The 20,563-nt window shown below is 42.9% G+C and overlaps 1 protein-coding gene across 1 annotated transcript in view; it reads right to left on the bottom strand.

Annotated features, from left to right (window-relative positions):
• The window catches only part of SDK2 (sidekick cell adhesion molecule 2), a 453,394-nt gene that overhangs the window by 68,786 nt on the left and 364,045 nt on the right, over positions 1 to 20,563 (bottom strand). Inside the window, exons 27-34 of the mRNA XM_021002493.2 lie at positions 19,906 to 20,095; positions 18,788 to 18,886; positions 15,717 to 15,911; positions 11,960 to 12,161; positions 9,595 to 9,698; positions 8,835 to 8,905; positions 4,688 to 4,823; positions 1,181 to 1,237 (exon numbers count right to left, since the gene is read on the bottom strand). Of these exons, the coding sequence (XP_020858152.1) occupies positions 1,181 to 1,237; positions 4,688 to 4,823; positions 8,835 to 8,905; positions 9,595 to 9,698; positions 11,960 to 12,161; positions 15,717 to 15,911; positions 18,788 to 18,886; positions 19,906 to 20,095 (1,054 nt within the window). The remainder of the gene's footprint in view (positions 1 to 1,180; positions 1,238 to 4,687; positions 4,824 to 8,834; positions 8,906 to 9,594; positions 9,699 to 11,959; positions 12,162 to 15,716; positions 15,912 to 18,787; positions 18,887 to 19,905; positions 20,096 to 20,563) is intronic.

Here is a 20,563-nt window from a genome sequence, read left to right on the forward strand (position 1 = left end):
ATTCGTCTTTGTCAACCTTGGCGTTCAGAAGTCACTGCTGTGACATTACAAAGTGGAAGAAGGAGCTTGGAGAGGATGGAGAGGCAGGGAGAATTTCTGGACCCCGTGTCAAGACTGTGGTACAGAATAAACAAACCATAAGGCAGGGGTTCTTAACCTGGAGTCCATGGACCCTCAAGGGGACTGTGGATAGATTTGAGGAAAAAAAATGGCATCTTTTTATTTTCACTAACCTCTAACTAAAAGTTAGCATTTCCTTCGATTATGTTGAGAAGGGGTTCATAGGCTTCATCAGACTACCAAAGGGGTCCAGGATCCAAAAAGCAATGAGAACTCCTGCTCTAAGGGGTCTTGCCAATGCTATGTACATGAGGCTTGCACCAGATGATATCAGAGAGTCCCCTGATAAATGCTATTGTTAAACACAGCTTAAGGCTTTGCAAGTCCCTTGATCAACATGGGTTCGTATGTACGATAATACACCACATAGTATGAAACATTCCCAGTCCCCAGCTATCCTGATCTCTCTTTTCTTCTGTCTCATCAGGGGATAGGATATGTGTGTGTTTATGTATGTATGTATGTATGTATGTATATGTGTGTACGTTTTAGTTCATAGTTGGTAGGGAGGACTGGAAGAGAATTTCCATGATAAAACAAATCTCCAATGGGCTTGAAGTTTCCGGTTTTTACGTTTGTTGGGAAAGGGCATAGGTGTGGTGGTGGCAGAAATGGGTTGGGATAGGGTTTGCTAGCTGTAGCATTTTGGTGGTAGAATGGTATCTCTTTCCCCACCTCCATTTCTCTGCAATAGGGAAGTCTTAGCAATATCCCCCCCCCCCCAAATAACATGTTATGTCTTTGTTTTTATATCACAGTTGTTTCTGGATATACTGAACTATCACCCCCACAATGAATCCTCCCTTTCTAGTGGTGCAAAAACCGTCAGACATAGTGATTTCATCTGAATGTATGCAACATTCTGCACCTGCACACACTCACCTCTCCATCAAAAGAAGGCTCTTTCTACTCTATATTCTTTCCCCAAGTCAGGAATCAATTTGAACAGTGGGCATGTTTCAGGAGAAGCCCCAGCCCCTGCCCAATAATAGAAGAGTACCCACTGGGGAAGTAGAGGGGTTCAATTCAGAGATCACAGTGGAGAAACAAGAAGACTTACTGTCCAGTTCATACTGCGTGAGGCTGGGCCGACTCAGGTTCCGCACAGCATACATAGCTGTTCGCAGGTTTGGGGAGGCAGGGAGGAGGGTCAGAAGGGATAGAGTAGTACATAGAGGTTAGTGCACACACATACACATTGAACATTTCACAGAGAGAAACCAATGATGTTGACACTAGTATGGGCAGTGGGAGAAACATGGCTGCTAACAGGAGTCAAGGATTCTACTGGAAGTGAGAAAGAAACAGCATGGTACTGAATGAGCGTGTAGACACTGGGTTAGCAGCCAGAATGAATGGGAAGCGATGAGAAAGCTAAGATGAAAGCACCCATCATAGGGGCATGATCTTGGGCCCAGAAGATCCTCAAATACCCCCTTATTTTACTTTATTTTTGTTTTTGGTGAGGCAATTGGGGTTAAGTGACTCGCCCAGGGTCACACAGCTAGGAAGTGTCAAGTGTCTGAGGTCACATTTGAACTCAGGTCCTCCTGCCCTTGTTTTATAAATACAGAAATCGAGAGGCTCAGATGATTTGCAACTAAGTGAATTGGTTGGTTGCTGTCCATTCTCAGAGGATCAAAATGACATCACTACATTGGGGTCCAGGTACAGTGTGTCCAACTGTGGTTGATCAGATGAGCTCTGAGGGGTCTAACACAGGTCAGGACTGAGTGTGAGAACAGGGATTCGTAATCCATTCTTCTGACTCTAAAACCAGTCAGGTTCCACCTCAACTTTTTTCTGATGGATCTCTCTATATATTTTATAGGTAGAATCTCCAGGTCCATTGGGCTACCCAAGATTAATGAGGGGAGGGACTTATTCAGTTATAAGCAAGGGGTGGAGGTAGAAGTGCCAGTTTTAAGAGGTCCAAGGTTGCAATCACTAGGCTACATGGACATTATGTGGTTTTGGAAGACCAAAATAAAAGTGTCAGGGGTGGGAGTAGGATTCTGGAAGTAGAGAAGAATACACACATGCACATGCATATATCGTGAACATTCCTAATGCGCGTATATGGTATGACTATAAAAATGAGATTTTTTTTTGCATGGCTGGTGGAAACAGGTATATTCATTACTTCTTGGCTATGCCACATATGAACACTCACAAAAACCCATTTGATAATTCCCTTGTGCTTATTTTAAGGTCAGTTTCTTACTATATAGCAATAAACGGTATATATAGCAAAATCTTTGCAATCTTCTTCGAACATAGATGCAATCCCTTGCTTCCCCAGGCAAATAAGCAAAGGGTCTAGGATTTCATCTGTGTAGGGAAACTCCCTTCCCCAGTGTCACAATCCCTCTATGCCTTTAGTAGGTAAGTCTTAGGGAATTGGCTAAGCCACAAAAAGGTTAAATGACTTGCCCAACACAACACAGTTAGTCAGTGTCAGAGGCAGGATTTGAACCCAGTTGTCTCTTCAGCACTACATTTCCTATATTAGGCTGCCCAAGACTATCCTGTTACAGTAATAGTATTAATTCCATAGGGTTGTTGTAAGGATCAAAAGTGTATGTAAAGTGTTCTGCAAACATCAAAGTATAATATAAACGTGAGCTATTATGTTATTACTCATTACAGAGGCTCTGTTATATTCATCCATCCACCCATCTATATGTGTATCCATCCATCCATCTATCATCTCTGACTAAATATCTTTATATATCTATTTATTTCTATATTATCTTTTGATAATTTCTGACTAATTATCTTTCTATATCTATCTCAAATCTATCTCCTTCTATGTCTATTACCTATAAATCTATCTCTAATTATCTTTCTATCTTTGTCTAATTATCTATATCTATCTCTAATATCTCTAATTATTTTTATCATCTCTGACTATTTTTCTGTATGTCTCTACCTATTTCTATTTTATTTATAATCTCTAGTCATCTTTCTGTATATCTATGTTTATCTGATCATCCATCTCTATTATTTATCTGTATCCCTGTCATTATCTTTCTAGCTTTGATTATCACTAATTATCTATATAATCTAATTATTTTTCTGTATCTATTTATCTGTCTATTAATCTCTAATTCTCTCTTTATCTTTCATCTTTGACTGGTTATCTTTCCATATCTATCTAATAATCTACCTCTATCCTTCTGTCTATTATCTATCAATCTATCTCTAATTATCTGTTCCTAATTATCTTTCTGTCTATTTTTTCTATATCTATGTCCATCTGTCTATATCTATCATCTCTAATTATTTTTCTATATATCTAATTATCTCTATCATCTCTAATTATCTTTGTGTAGATGTCTATCTAATTATCTGTTTCTATTATCTATCTGTATCTGTCTAGTTATCTATTTTTGATTATCTATCTTTATCTATATCATCTCTAACTATTTTTTTATGTCTGTCTATTGATCTCTAATTCTCATTCTCTCTCTTCTCTCTCTTCCCCCAACCCCCCTCCATCATATAAGTATATGTATCCTCCCCTTGAACTCCTCCTTTGATCCCTTCTTGTGGTATGGAGGCAATCCTGCATTTTCAAAGGCTACTCAAGCTCTGGCACGTCCTACCAAGTCAGAGAGGATTTGAATGGGACTCTGTTGATGGACTATACACCTGCTATTTGAGGATTAACCTAGCTAAGGTCAGAGAGGCTCATTACCAGTTTGGATGCAGGGTGATGAATATTTTGGCTACAGGACCTCTGGAGGCTTCTTATGAAGTTGTAGAGTGGTTGTGATCAGCCTTGGTGGAGGGGGAACCCACATCAATGAAGTCACAGATTTGTTAGAACCTCAGCTCCTTGGGAGCAAGTTACACATGTGGGATGTGTGTGTGTGTGTGTGTGTGTGTGTGTGTGTGTGTGTGTGTATGCGTATGTGATGCCCCTATTTTACTGGGATCAGGCAGAAAAGTGAGGTCTTACAAGGACTTTGTAAACAGAATGATGGCTTAGACATGGTGACAGACTTCTTAAGACCATGCCATTCTTTTGAGATAGAGATTTTTATTGCTAGACTGAATCCCACTGATTTTCTGGGATACTTTGCCTGCTTTGAGACCCTTTCCCCCAAAGGTAAAAAGCCAGACTCTAGGGAGGGGGGTTCACCTGGGTAGGCCACTTCTACTTTGTGCAGTCCCTGTGCTATGCAATAGAATAAAAAGTTATCACCATCTAATCTAAATCATTAATGTTTGACAGCAAGCAAGAAGAAGGATATCCTGGAGCTACAAGCCTGGAATAGAGGATGAGGGTGGAAGAAGGAAAGAAGGGGCTGAAAGAGCTGCCTGGGAATGGAGTGGAGGGGAAGAAAGGGGTTTCAAGACTATCAGATGGCTGAAGGGCTGGCTCCAGGAAAAGACTGAGCAATGAAGGGGGGAGTCAGAGCTTGAGGATAGGATGCCAGGCACCACTGCAGTCTTGCTAGGGTTGGGGAGCATCCCCTCACACCTCTTCCCTTCTTCCCTCCTCCCTTCTCTCCTCAATCCCCTTCCCCCCTCCCCCCCTTTCCCAAGCCTCTGTACTCACAGGTGAGCTCAGCCCATTTGGTACTGGGATTATTGATGTTTCGCATCGTGAAGCCTCGCAACCCTTCATAGAGCAGCTCTCGATAACGGATCCGGAAGCCTAGCAGGATCCCATTGATCTTGTCTTCAGCTGGTGGCTGGAGATGGAGGGGACCCAAGGGGGAAATATTCTATATCATACACTTGTGAAGGGGCAAATATTCCAAATCATAAACATGTATAATCACATGCTATCTTCCTAAGCACAGGTCTGACTGTCACCCTCCCACCTCCTCCCCATAAACCCTAGTGGCTCCCTATTACCTGCAGGATCAAACATTAAATTTGGTTTGGCTTTTAAAGACCTTCATGACCTGGCCCCTTGCTCTCTTTGCATTCTTTTTACACCTTACTTTCCTCCAGGTACTTTGTAATCCTGGAACACTGGCCTCCTCGAGACTTCTCATGCAAGACACTCCATTTCCGAACTCTGTATTTCCTCTGGCTGTCCCCATGCCTAGAATTCCTTCCCTTGCCATCTCTGCATCTTGACTTCCTTCATGTCTCAGCTAAAACCCCACTTTCTACAAGAAGCTTTTCTCCCTTAATGCTAGTGGTTCCCCTCTGAAGTCACCTCCAATATTCCCTGTCCATATCTTGTACACAGTCATTTTCATATTGTTTCTCCCATTAGAAGGTGAGAGCTCCTTGGGGGTAAAGACTGGTTTTGCCTTCTCACGGTGCCTGGAACATAGTAAGCCAGGGAAGTCTATAAACTGTAAAATGTCATATAAATTTGAACTATGGATTACAGGTCCCTACTGTTATAATGTTTTAACAGTGGATTTATCTGTACTATGAAAATAAAAATAACACAATTTTTCAAAGTCAAGTCAACAAGTATTTATTAAGTGCATACTATGAAACAGGCACTGTCCTTTAAAAAAAACAAAACCCCAAAACAAAAACACAACAACTTTCACAAAGAGCGGCAGCATGGTGTTTGAGATAGAGGAAGGACTTCTGACATAGGTGATAGCCTCAGAGCCACAAACTCTGGGATCCCGGTCTTGCCTTTGTGAAGTACTGGCTGTATGACCCTGGGCAAGTCCCTGAACTTTTTTTTTTAATCTTTTTTCTTTTCTTTTCTTTTCTTTTTTTTTTTTGGTAAGGCAATTGGGGTTAAGTGACTTGCCCAGGGTCACACAGCTAGTAAGAGTCAAGTGTATGAGGCTGGATTTGAACTCAGGTTTTCCTGACTCCAAGGCCAGAGCTCTATCCACTGAGCCACCTAGCTGCCCCCAATTAACTTCTTAATAAGCATTTACATAATATAAAAATAATTTATATGGCAATGACAAGATAATAAGCATCTATATAGTGCTTTAACGTTTGAAAGTACTTTATAAATATTGTATTTTGTCACCAGGTGATATTATTATCTTTGTTTTACAGATGAGGAAACTGAGGCAGGCAGCATTTTTAGTGACTTGCCCAGGGTCACACAGCTAGTAAGTATCTGAGGCAAGATTTGAACCCAGGTCTTTCTAACTCCAAGTTCAGCTTTCTACCCATTGTACTGCCTAGCTGGTGAGTCTAGAAGTTGAGGAGAAGGTATTGACCTGCATTGGGAGAGGGAGTTTCCTCATTTACGAGCTCCACCCTCCAAACCTCCTCATAACAATAAAATCATAGGTTCAGTTCCTATCTCTATATCTATTACCTCTGATTCCTAAGAATCCCTGTGAGGCAAGGAGGGTCAGGTATTATTATTATTGTTATTTTATTATTATTATTATTATTCCCCATTTAACAATGGGAGAAACTGAGGCCCAGAGAAAGATAAAACAAGTTAGTAATGGATCCAGAAACCCAATTCTTTGTCCTAGATGCTGCTGCTGCTGCTGCCTTTCTTTCAAGCTTGGTGCTGTGTCCCCTTATGACTGCTGATCCTTCATTCTAAACTCATTGGCCCAACCCCCCCTTCTGGGAAGCTATGACAGAGGGTCCCCTGAATCATCCAGCTGATGAACACACACAGACACACAGACACACACATTCTTTGCCCTCTTTTTCTCTGCTCATAGCCTCCATCCATAGGGATTTTACGTGTAGCTTAGGGTAGTGAAGAGGCTTCTGGGAGATACTTTTTTTTTAAAATGATACCAAATTTATGAAACCTGATGAAATGGTTTTTGCTTTAATTAGCCCTTTAATTGCCTCTCAGCAATGGGGTTTTCATGCTCTCTGCTATCCTACTGCTCTGGTTTTAAGTTGTGACTTCTTGAGGTAGTGCTGGAGGAGACAGGGCATTTTTATTCAAATGGCTCTGGGATCTCAAAAGTAAAACTCATGAAATTTAGACTACATGCTATCTCCCTTAAGCTAGGGGTCAGAGGGGGAACTCTTTCCATAGCTGGGACAGCTGACTAAGGGAAGAGCCCCCACCACTGGAAGATAAGCCTCCCCCCTTTGCCTTCAGCCCTCTTCCCACCCCTAGTACCAGAACAATGGAAACTGGGATTCTCTTCTCTTGCCTTACCTCCCTCCCTCTCCGTCTCTTTGACAGGGGCTGTCCCAGAGCCCATCCAGAATAGCTGGTTGATGGGAAAAGCTGGTACCCTCCCACTTCCCTGTTCCCTTCTGTGCTCTCCCTCTGTCCCAGGCCATCCCAGAACCCATGCAGGTGACAGGAAGGCAAGTAACATTGGTGCCAACAACAAAGGCATCCTCTCCACCTTTTCTCATGCTGCCCGACTACTCACAGGGCTTTACATGAGATCAAAATCAACAACTCCATTCCTTCTGATGAGATGCGAGAACTTCAGGCCTTACCCTCTGCTCTGCCTCCATACTTTCCAGGCTTCTAGAACTGCCATCTTAACCACTTTTATAATCTAAGGGCTTCTGGGCCTTGCCATCTACCCCTCTTCTGCAGCCTTAGGATTTTGGGACCTTTCTGTCTGCCCTGTAGTCAGACACTTCTTTTTTGCCTTTTAATTTTTTAATAGTATTTTATTTTTCCCCAATTATATATAAAGACAATTTTTAGCATTCATTTTTGTAAGATTTTGAGTTCCAAATTTTTCTCCCTCCCCTCTTCCTAAAATGGTAAGCAATTTGATATAGGTTATATATATGCAATCATGTAAAACATATTTCCATATTAGTTACAGTTGTGAAAGAAGAAACAGACCAAAAGGGAAAAAGAATCCATGAAAAAAATTAAGTGAAAAAAGTATTCTTTGATCTGCATTCGACTCCATAGCTCTTTCTCTGGAGTGTGGATAGCATTTTCCATCATGAGTCTTTGTAATTGTCTTGGATCACTGTGTTGCTGAGAAAAGCTAAGTCATCCATAGTTGATAACAGACTTTCTTTATATATTGTCTCCTCCTATTAGAGAGAGGGCTCTTTGGGAACAAGAGCTCTCAATTATTCTAGGTATCCCTGGTGCTTAAGAGTTTTTTGTTTTGTTTGTTTGTTTTTTTTTCATTCATTCATTGATCCAGGATCATCTCTGCAGAAGAGCAGGGCAGATTAAGCCTGGAGTCCTTTAAGGTAGAGCCTATATCACTGTTCTTTGGACACCGAGGGCCAATGTCAGGAACTCCTCCCAGGAGGGACTGGGGGATGTAAGAAGAGGGCAAAGGAAAAGCTCAGAAGGTCACTGATGGGAACCTGGCACCTTGCCCCAAATCCTCTCATTCTCCTCAGGCCTAGAGGTATAATAACAAGCTTATTGGTGATGGTGAAGGTGGGGGAAAGTATTAGTAAATGTGTGCGAGAACTGAAGAAAGTGGGGAGGGGACTACTGATTTCCCTGGAAAGAAAGAACCTAACAAAAAAAAAAAAGCTAGGAAGGAAAGTGTGTGTAAAATAAAGGACACATATCTATTTCTGGGTTTGATTGCTGGGAATCTGGACTTGGATAAGTCCCTCCTGTATATCTTCAGTGCACTCCTTGTACATGTGCTTTAGGAGAAGCTACCCTCTCTCCCCAATGTAGTTCATCTCTCTCCTTGGTGGCTTTTCATTTTCTATCTAAAAGAAGTATTAGGTCCATTCCTTAAGGCTTTCCTAAGGGTTGGGTCTCAGCATAGAGCATCTCCCCGTGTCTTTAGAAGAAGTTCATCCTACCCCTCCTCAACCTTCCAGGCCCTCCATACCTGCCAGGAGATCAGTACTGAAGTGGTGGTGTGAGGGGTGACGGAGAGGATGGTGGGAGCTTCTTCTGGGGCTGGGGAGAGAGGGAAAACGGTGACATCCAGGAGCTCAGAGCCTTCTGAGCCCTATGATTTCTTGATGTTAGTAAATAAACCAGTGTCAGTAACCCTTCGAGCTTCATGGTGCTGGGGGCAGGAGAATGACCCCCTGGGGGGAAATGAGGCCAATCTGACTTCATCAGAGATGGGGAGAGGGGTCTCCTGAGGACTACAAGGGAAGGACCAAGGACAATGGATATCATCGAAGGGGCTTTAATGCAGCCAAACCCCAATGGGTTTAGGTGTGTCTGGCTCCCTTTGCCTTGTTTTTTAAGTCCGTGGCAGTTTCTGAGATGATGCTCTAAGCACATCCACATTCGGAAGCCATGGCTTGGACTGCTTTGGGTTTCTCACTCTAGATTTCTTTAGGATGTGAGAAAACAGCAAATACTTGAACCAGAGACTAGGGTGGTGGCTATACAACCTGGCAGCTACCACTTAATATCATTTAAACTGGTAACCTTGAGTTTTTTCCCCTCCTTGTTCACCCAAGCTTGTGGCCACTCTCCTGGAACTCCCACCAGAGGCTATCCTGTGACCCTTCCCACCTTAAGGGCTGAGAGAGACGGAAGGTGTGCACAGTAGCTGCTGCCCCCTTGTAGCTTCAGGAAATGGCTCAAGCTAAGGCTACATCATAGGCTGGGGAGGAGAAGGAGTCACTGACCAGCCTGTAGCGTGGTGAGGGATTCTGATTCTTCACTGTATTCACTGTCCCCGATGTCGTTGGTTGATTTGACTCGGAATTTGTAGGAGGTGAAGGGCTTCAGCCTGGGATGAAATAAAGAGATAATGTGATTAAATGAATGACTAATAGCCCAGGTTCCCCCAGGACCTCCCTAGCCTCTGACCTCTTTGTACTCACCCATCCTGAGCTGGTGAGAAGGGGCATAGGTATTCTCAGTCCCAAGTTACAAAGAAAAACTAAGTCCTGGAAAGGTTAATTGATTTGGTCAACATCCAGTACTATAAGCTGGGGTAGGCAAGATGGGCAAGCTATCTAATGTACCATACATAGTGGTGTAATAAGGATACTTTAGATATTACTATTTATAAATTTATACAGGATCATTGGGTCATAGACTTAAAGCCAGAAGGGACTTATGTTAGAGGCTATTGAGTCTAACTCCCTCATTTTACAGACGAGAAAACTGAGGCACAGAAAGGTTAACTGACTTGCCAGTAGTCACACAGCTAGTAAGCATCTGTGGTGGAGATTGAATGAAGAGTTTTCTTGCCTTCACACTCAGTAATCTACCCATTGCACAGAAGCTACATTCATTTATTTTAAAATAATGTTTCATTGATGCCTTTTAGCTTCAAGCATTTGCTCTTTTCTTACATCCCAAAGAAACCCAGAGCAAGAAACCCAAAGCAATCTAAGCAATGGCTTCTGAATGTGGACGTACTTAGAGCATTGTATCTGGATACTTAGCATTATATATATTATATATATACATGTATATGTATATGTATAAACATACACACACACACACACACACACACACACACACACACATATATGTATAACGCTAAGCTTTTAGCTTTGCACCCATCATATCTGGATATAACTCTTACTTCTTTCCCCAGTGAGTTTTCACTTGCAACAATGAAAGAATAGTGAAGCAAAATCAAGTGACACAGTGACCTTGTCTCATGGTGTATATAACATTCTATACCCCTGGTCTCCCAACTCTACTTAAAGGAGGCAGATGCTTCCTCATCTCTTTTTGGTGACCGAGGCTGGTCATTATAATCACTCACATTAGAATGCCCAAATGTTTCATTCCAGAATGCAAGTGGTAGTTAAAGCATGTATGACAGTGAAGGCTCAAAGTCCCCTTTGGACAGTAACATAGAGGGACCAAAATTTTCAAACTCATCGAAGGGTAGAGGGGCTGTAAGTTTCAAACCTGACCTATTAAGTATAAATGCATTATCTCATCTCTGTGAGTGCTATCACAACAAATAGCAAATGAGGAGAGGCATAAATCAAGACCAGAGACCACTGTCCCAGATTTCTAGGCCAGGGCTTTCTCAGCTCATAGTAGCTTAATTTTCTGACTTCCTTTAAGATCTAGCTGTGAGCAGGAAGCTGCTGAGGACACATTTATTCATTTCAAGCTGCAAGTACAGTGTGTGTGTGTGTGTGTGTGTGTGTGTGTGTGTGTGTGTGTATGTGTGCACGTATGCACGAGCACATAAGCTCTTTGTCTGTCTTTCTGTCTCTGTCTCTCTCTGTTTCTGTCTTTCTTTCTCTGTTTCTCTGTCAGTCTCTTTCTCTCTGTCTCTTTCACTCACTCTACTTTAGTACCAAGGACAGTACCATCAATTTGCTGAGATCTGAGCTAGCTCTTCCCCAGATACTGCCATCCTCTCTTTGCATTCAAGAGACTTGAAAAAAGAATCAAATATCCAAAGAGTTAAAGTGTAGTACATTGCTTCAAGCTTCAATTTTTTTCTTTTTAATTTTTAAAAAACGGTAGTTGAAATTCTTGCTCATGTAAAGTGGCGAATAAAAATATAACCTACTGAAAATTAAATTACATTAAAGCCAGCAATCTGTAGTGTGGCTCAGTTTCCCTATTAAAGATGAGGAGAAAAATGCTGTGGTTGCAGAGAATGGTTAATGAAAGACTGCAAAGCACCCCACTGATACTGTACTCTGGGCTCCAGAAATGTACAATAAAGAAGAAATTCTAATAAGACACCATGGGAAGCTGGGTTGGAGCCAGGCAGGGAGGAGAAGCTGGTTAGAATGGAGGAAGGGGGACTCAGGTAGATGACTGAATGAGAAGGTGAAACTCAGAATGTAATGGGCCCCAAACCCCCATTACAAGAAGGTTGGGAACCACTGAATGGACTAGAATGTTGGGATTTGGAGAATGGGGGTGGGTGGGGTTTCAGGCTGGAACTGTTTTGTGAAGCCCTTTCCATGAAACAAATGAAATGTAAACAAATGCTATGCTTGGGCAGCGAGGATCCTCAGTACTGAAGCAGTATCCCAGGGATAGGGGTTGGGAGGATCTTACCTGTCCACAACAAATGAAGTGGCATTGTGGGTCACAGAGGAAGAGTGCAGGACCCATTTGCCACTGGGGAGTTCCCGCGTCTGGATGGTGTAATAGCGGACAGGGGAGAGGCCATCACTACCAGGCTCCCAGGACAGCAGCACGCTCCGTGCCTTCACATTCTCCTGCTTTATCACTGGCTTGCTAGGAGGCTGTGGGCGGTCTGTAAGAGGGGGGAGACACAAGGAAAGTCAACTTTATCATTGAATAACCCTAGACAGCAGTAGGGCATGTGCCCTGTTGGCACCATTCAGGTTAGAGAGAGGACAGCAAGAGCCTAAGCTGATGAATTCTGCTTTGGGATTGGTGTCCTGATAACAAGGGGCAATCAATTGAGGTGCTTTTGCAGAGTGTCTCCTATGTGTCAGGCACTGAGTAAAACTGGCCCTGTCTTCAAGGAATTTATAACTGCATGAGGGAGACAAAAGTGCTCGTATATATAGGATCATGCAAAAAACCAACAAAACAAATAAAAGGTTATACTATGTGTGCATGTGGAAGAAGGCTAACAGGTGGGGAGACCAGGAAAGGCTCATGCAGAAAGTGGAGTTTGAGCTAGGTCTTGAAGGAAACCAGAGATCCCAAGAGATGAGAGGTGGGGAATGAACGCCTTTTAGGCCTGTTGGACAGCCAGTGCAAAGGAATGGAGGTGGGAGGTACAGTAAGAAGGCCAATGTGGCCAGATTGCAGAGTATGGAGAGGGGAATAATTCACAGGAAAGGCAGGTTAGAGCCATATTGGGAAGGGCTTTCAGTGTCATACAAAGGAATTTATACTTGGTCCTAGAGGCAATAGGGAGCCATTGGAGTTTATTCAGTAAGGGATTATGTGTGATATGGTCAGATCTGTGCTTTAGGAAAACTATTTTGGTGTCTATATGGAGGAGGGATTGGAGTGGGGAGAGACTTGAGACAGGGAGGAGGCTATTAAAATGGGCAGCTAGGTGGCTCAGTAAATAGAATGCCAGGCCTGGCATCAGGATAACCTGAGTTCAAATCCAGCCCCAGACACTTACTACCTGTGTGATCCTGGGCAAGTCACTTAACCCTGTTTGCCTCCGTTCTTCCTCTGTAAAATGAGCTGGAGAAGGAAATGGCAAACCACTGCAGTATCTTTGCCAAGGAAACCTCAAATGGGATCACAAAAAGTCAAACATAACTGAAAAAGAACTGAACAACAACAAAACCCAATGAAATAGCCCAGATAAGAGATGACAAAGGTCTGAAGTAGGGTGGTGGAAAATTCCAGAGAAGTTGGTGGAGGCAGAAATTATAATATTTTTCCAATTAATTAATGCGGGGTGAGTAAGAGTAAGGAGTATTCACTAGTGAATCTGGATGACTGGAAGGATGGAAGTGCCCTCAACACAAACAGGGAAGTTCAGAAGAGAGATAGGTTTTTGGAGAAAGAGAATGAGCTCCATTTTGGAATTTGAATCTGAGATGTCTCTGGGATATCCATTTTGAAATGTCCAATAGGCAGTTAGTTGGTGATGCTGGACTAGAGCTTAGGAGAGTTAGGATTAAAAATATAGATCTGGGAATCATTTACATAGAGATGATGATTAAATTCATGAGAGCTAATGAAGTTTAAGCTGATAAGTGAGAAACGGTAGTTCAGAGCCTTGGGCTTATTACCCACAGCTAGGGGGCATGATATAGACAAAGATCCAGCAAAGGAGGCTGAGAAAGAGTGGTCAGACAGGTATGAGTGTGCTGAAAACCTAGAAAGGAGAGAGTATCCAAGATGAGAAGGGTGGTCAGCAGTTCGAGATGCTGCAGGAAGAGAGGACAAATAGGATGAGGCAGACAAAAGGCAGTTAGGTTTATCAGTTAAGAGAAGATTAGTAACTTTGGAGAGAGCAGTTTTCAGAGAGACAATGGTAAGCAAAGCTCTGGTCTTCAGATGGGTGTACCCTGTGGGAGAGAGTTGGTAAACTCCCTAGAGAAAATTGAAAAATTATTCCATTGTGATGATTATCTGGAACGGGATACCTGTGGGAAGGAAGGGAGACAATACATTGACTCTACAATAGGGGCTTCTACTTTTTCTCCTCTTACTCTCTTCTTAACCCTTTACATCTGGCCATAATATTCCAACTGCCCTCTCCAAAGTTACCAATGATCTCTTCATTGTCAAATCCAATGACCTTTTCTCAACCCTCACTCTTCCTGACCTCTCTGCAGCCTCTGACACTGTTGATCACCCTCTCTTCCTTGATACTCTCTTTTCCCTAGGTTTTTGGGGATACCACTTTCTCCTTTCTAACCACTTTCCTTGCACAGTCCTCATCCAGATTATGCCCTGTAACCAAAGGTGATCCATGGGGTTCTGTCCTGGACCCTCTTCTCTTCTCCCTCTATACTATTTCACTTGGTGATCTCATCAGCTTCCACAGAATTAGTTACCATCTCTATGTTAATGATAATCAGAGCTACCTATCCTGCCTTGACCTCTCTACTGACCTCCAATATTACATCTCCAACTGCCTTTCAGACACCTCAAACTGGATATTCAGTAAACATCTTAAACTCAATATGTACCAAATCAAACTCATTATCTTTTCCTCTAAACCAACTTTCCCCATCTCCCCCTCCCCAACTTCTTTATTATTATAGAAGGTAATAACACCTCCCAGTCCTTCAGGCTCAAAACCTAGGTGTCATCCTGGAATCCTCACTATTTCTTACCCCCCTCATATCCAATCTGTTGCCAAGACCTGTCCATTTCACCTTTTCAACATCTCTTAAATACACCCCCTTCTCTGTTCCGACATTGCTGCCACTCTAGTGGCCCTCATCACCTCATCACTGGATGACTGCAGTAACCTGTTGGTGGGCCCACCTGCCTTAAGTCTTTCCCCACTTCAGTCCATTCTCCATTTAGTCACCAAAGTGATTTTCTTAAAGCACAGGTCCTTTCTGTCCTTTCTGCTGTTCTAACTACCCCAACTCAATTAACTCCAATGGCTCCCTATAACCTCCAGAATCTAATTCAAAATCCTCTGGCATTCAAAGTTCTTCACAACCTAGCCTTTACCCACCTTTCCAGTCTTCTTACACCTTCCTTCCGTCATGTACTCTTTAGTCTAGTGACACTGGCCTCTTTGATATTCCACTATTAACATGAACAGTGTTCCATGAATAATCTTTCATATGTGGACATTTTCTCTAGCTGAACCCATGCCTCGAATGCTGTCCCTTTCTCATCTTCACCTTCTGCCTTCCCTGGCTTGCTTTAAATCCCAACTAAAATCCCACCTTCTACAGGAAGCCTTTTCCAACCCTTCTTAATTCTAGTCCCTTTCTGCTCTTAATTATTTCCCATTTATCCTGTATGTATCTTGTTTGTACATATTTGTTTTCTTCTTGTTTCCCCCATTAGACTGTGAGCTTCTTGAGGACAGGAACTGTCTTTTGCCTCTTTTTGTATCTCCCAGTACTTAGCATGTAGTGCCTGGCACATAGTAGGTGCTTAATAAATGTTTATTGACTACTGAATTTCATCTGAGCTCTTCAGGCTTATTTATTGGCCATTGACTTTGATTTCAGAGTTTCTGAGACCTGGCTTTGATCTAGACTTTTCCCCAGAGTTCCTAGGGGGTTATCAGACCCCTCTGTCCCACCCAAGGGAAAGATCCACAGGACTTGGGATCCCAATTTTCCTTGTTATCTTCCCACATCATCTCAATCTTTCCCAGCCATTCCTGGGTAGTTACCTCTCTTCTCTGTGGTCACCACAAGGGCTTCAGCTGCCTCCCCCCAGCCCTTACGGGTCTGGGCCATGATGCGGAATAGGTAGATAGATTCAGGCTTGAGACCAGTGGCTGTATATTGGCGGGCACTAGGGGTTAGCACCTCCACTGAGGCAGTGTTAGCTGTAGTAGTGTTGAGCCTGTGGGTAATCTGGTAAGCTGTGGAGAAGAAGGATAATACTGGAAAACAGGATAGACTTTCTCGCATACCCTTCAGTTCACCCAACCCTTTCCCATAGACAGAGAGGACCCTATGTCACATCTTTGAGTTAGGGCTCTTTCCACTTAAAAGTTCACCAATTTACTCACATAATACATTTTAAGTGATTGTTTTTTGAACTGGTGACACTAGACCAGGTGAGGAATGACGTGGCATTTGTGATCAGGAATCAGCAACATGGCACTTAACTGGTAAAAGATGCCAACTCCTGGGACCAGGCACTAGGGGGCATTGTCTACAAAGCAGAAATAGCCCATTCTTTCAGTCTTTAATATGATATCATTGATATTCTATAGAAAATGGGTGTTTATATATAAATATGAAACATACAAATATATATTTACATATGTTTATATTTTGGACTAGCATCATGATTTCAGTGGTGGCTGAAATTTTTGGTGGAGGAAATGTATCAATGCATGTAGCTATCTCTGCAACTAACAGTCTTAGAGAGTTATCTAAGAGGTAGCATGGTATAGAGATGGTTAGAAAGCTGGCCTCAATTCAGGAAAATCAGGGCTCAAGTCAAACCATATTAGCTATGTGACCCCAGGCAATTCATTTAGCCTCCATCTGCCTCAGTATCCAGGGCAACTCTTTAAGACAGTGACTGAGGAATCTAAGAGTTCCTTACAAAGATAAAATCACAAGTCCAGCAGGGCACACTCATCATACCCACTCATACCCACTCTCTCTCTCACTCTCACATACACTTACACACACATATACCCACATACAGAGTTGCATTAAGTGAGTCATTCACTATCTCCTAATTTTCCTCATAGCCACAAGTATATAATTCACAGGAAGGTTGGACAGAATGGCAGGTATAATTTGTGGCTGCTACAAAATGAATAGATCTTTATAATAATATTAATAATGCTAATAAAACCCTCAAATTGATACAGTGCTTTAAGGCTTACAAAAGCTTTTTAGCATAACAGTATCACATGATCTTTTTTTCTAGTACATTTTTTTTTAAACAAATTGCTATAACCAGTTCTGGGAAACTTACACGTTTTGTCTCAAGGAGTTCATAGTTTAGAAAGCCATTTTTATGGTATAGAGACAGACATGCAAATAGATATTGTCCCACCCAATGGAAAGATCCACAGGACTTGGGATCTCAATTTTCCTTGTTATCTTCCCACATCATCTCAATCTTTCCCAGCCATTCCTGGGTAGTTACCTCTCTTCTCTGTGGTCACCACAAGGGCTTCAGCTGCCTCCCCCCAGCCTTTACAGGTCGGGGCCACGATGTAGAATAGATAGATCAGGAGAGGTCAGGAATTATATGTGTGCCTATGTCCACCACTACCTCTTCCTCATTTATCTAGAATATATATCCACACGTATGCATGCATGTATGTATATATAGTACATGTGTGTATATATGTATTCACACACATACACATACACACATATACATATATGGGGCAGCTTGGTGGCACAGTGGATCAAGTGCTAGGCCTGGAGTCAGCAAGACTCATCTTCCTGAGTTCAAATCTGGCCTCAGACACTTCCTTGCTGTGTGACCCTAGGCAAGTCACTTAACTCTGCCTTATTTTTCTCATCTGTAAAATGAGCTGTAGAAGCAAATGCCAAGAAAACTCCAAATGAGGCCACGAAAAGTTGTACACAACTGAAAAATGACTAACCAAATATATACATATGATTTATATGTTGTTATATGCTATACATATACACACACATATATATATGTGTGTATATGTACGTGTACATCTATATTTAATGCCCAAAGATGGCACAAAATAAAAACTGGGAGTTGGTGTTATTGTAGGGTGGACTTTAGCCAGGAGGGATTTTCTATTGGGGTGGTGCTCAAAATGGAGAGAAAGGCTTTGTTTATTTGATTGGATAAGAGACAATATTCTGGTTTACCAATGTCAGGGGCTCTTAGGGGAAATTGAGAACTGGGACTGCTTTCTGGACCATCAAAGGTCTCTGCTTTTTCTTTACCATTTTCTTGGTTTGGGCTCAAGAAAAGTGAGATGTCTTGCTTTTTATTCTGAGATTCAGGGTTCCCCTGTAGGACAAAGCCAATCACTGGACTTGGGTGGAATGGGAAGGCTGCATATTTCTTGAGTTCCCTACCTCTTAATTTTGTTGTTGAGTCATTTCAGTCATGCCTGACTCTTCATGACCCCATTTGGGGTTTTCATAGCAAAGATACTTGGAGTTGTTTGCCATTTCCTTCTCCAGCTCATTTTACAGATAAGAAAACCGAGGCAAACAGGGTGAAGCAACTTGCCCAGGATCACATAGCTAGGAAATGTCTGACGCTGGATTTGAACTCAGGAAGATGAATGAGTCTTCCTGATTCTGAGTGCAGCGCTCTATCCACTGCGGCACCCATCTGCTCCTTTATTTACTTGTGCTTAATCCACATTTAATGCTCCTCATTGTCTGTAGGCAATCTCAGCCTCACCTGTTCTTGATTTAGAAACCTTTGAAAACTGAAGCCCTCACCTGTGTCTTCCAACCTCTAAACACAAACCTTCTCTAACAATCTGAGAGGCAGCAAATTCCAGGATGATGGGATTTTCCCTCAAGTCAGGAAAACCAGGGTTCAAGTTCAGCCATATTGGCTGTTTGATCCTGGGCTAATCACTTAATCTCTTAGTGTGCCAGACAACTCCCTCAGACAGTTACAAGGGAGTCTAGGAATTCCATACGATGACAAAATCACAAGTCTAGCAGCATGCGTGTGTACGCATGCACACACAGATACAAACACAGACACAGAAGAGCATAAACCTTTCAAATTTCCAGAAAGGAGAGGGTTGAAGCTTACCTAATATGATGCCATTAGGGGCAGCTGGAGGCTGCCAAATCAGCCGGACTGATGTGGGTCTCACCTCTGGGAAGAGAATGCCCATGGGAGGTCCTGGGACTAGAATGGGAAACAGGGTCATAGTGAGATCCCCCATGAAGCTCGGAGTCTTAGTTTACCTCCAGTTGCATGAATTTAACTGAGGAGATGGGAGGAAGGTCAGTGGGAAAGGGATACAGGCAGAAATAATAGAGACTGGAGTCCATGTTTAGGGATTCTTTTCGACTGCTTAGGGGTCAGTCAGCACAATCTAACAGGGATTTTTGCTGTTGTTTATCCTACATTCTCTGAGAGGACTGATGACATCATAAGGGTGATGTCTTGACTCGTGTGTACTGGGTCTGTTTAAAAAAAGAAAAGACCTAGAAGAACCTGAAGTGCAGGAAAGAAACGCTATCAAAAGAAGTCCTTGCTCATCTTCCTCAGTCCTTGCCCTTTATTGATGCTTGACTCTGGAGATTTGCCCCAGCTTGAAATGAAAACAAAATTGGGTAGGAAGTTGGTGTTCAAAGAATCTTTGGCAACTTGCCCTAGAGTGAGCAGGAGCTAAAGCAGAGAATGAGAAATTCTCCAACTGCTGCCTCTTAGCAAGTCACAATCTAGGATTTTAGTGGAGTCTCCTGCCTTCAGGAGGCAGCATGGAGTTGTGTAGAGAGGTAGAAAGCCCTGGGTTCAAGTCCTATCTCTGACACATACTGGCAGTCACATACTGTGTCCCTGGGCAAATCACTTAACCTCTTAGTCCTCTAGACAGCTCTCCCAAAATTCCCAAATTACAGTTCCCTGCAATGACAGAATTTCTTCACCTGGGAGTTTCTTATACCAGTGAAAGCACAAGCCTAGTCCCTATTCTATTAATGCCCTTCATGAATCGCAGCAGGTAAATATTGCAGTCCCTGCAGGATAAGCTTTTTTCTCATAGTTACTTTCCCTCCAGGAAAGCCAATTAGGTTTCAGTTTCAAGCTGGGGCAAATCTCCAGGGTCAAGCATGAATAAAGGGCAAAGGACTAAGGAAAAATAATCTAAAATGGGATATGGGGTGAGTCTCATTCCCAGAGTCCCTCAGCTGTGTACTCACCATCATCGAGGGTCCTCTCCAGGATAGGTGGGGAGCTTGGGGTGCCATCCCCGATGCGGGTGAAAGCCAGTACCTGGATCTCATAGAGTACATATCGGCCCAAACCCGTGAGCTGGGCGCTGAGAGATGAGTTCCCTTCCACAAGCCAGAACTGAGGCTGACTGTCAGAATCCTTCTCCTTGTATACCACCTGGACAGACAGAGGGCAGGCAGTGTGAGGGTCCCAGGGCTGGAGGAGTCAGGAAACCCCCAGTGGATCCCAACCCCGAGGGTTAAAGCCAAGAATAGGGTACAGAAAGGGCCTTTGCATGGTGTGGCATGATTTCCCAGGGAACTAAGTATTATGTTGGGGTTAGATAAAATACCAAAGAATGCAGACTTGATGCTAGGGTATTTAAAACCTCTTTAACTCAGTATAGAGGAGAAATTCTCCCTCTTGCAACTAGACCCAGAGAAGGATAGTAACCGAATGGAGGTAACAGAGCACATCAATGGCAGAGATGAGCATGAGATTCAGGACTCCCAAACTACTGCTCCATTCTTGGGGAGTTGGAGCCCTCTTCAACCAGGGTGCAAGGGTCCTTTTGCCTCCCACCCAAATCCTCTTCCTCTGAGCAATGAGAGAACCCTGGACTGGGGATCCCAAGGGAAAGGTTAG

The sequence above is a fragment of the Phascolarctos cinereus genome, unplaced genomic scaffold (assembly GCF_003287225.1).
Source record: "Phascolarctos cinereus isolate Bilbo 61053 unplaced genomic scaffold, phaCin_HiC Scaffold_5;HRSCAF=322, whole genome shotgun sequence".
Taxonomy (NCBI): domain Eukaryota; kingdom Metazoa; phylum Chordata; class Mammalia; order Diprotodontia; family Phascolarctidae; genus Phascolarctos; species Phascolarctos cinereus.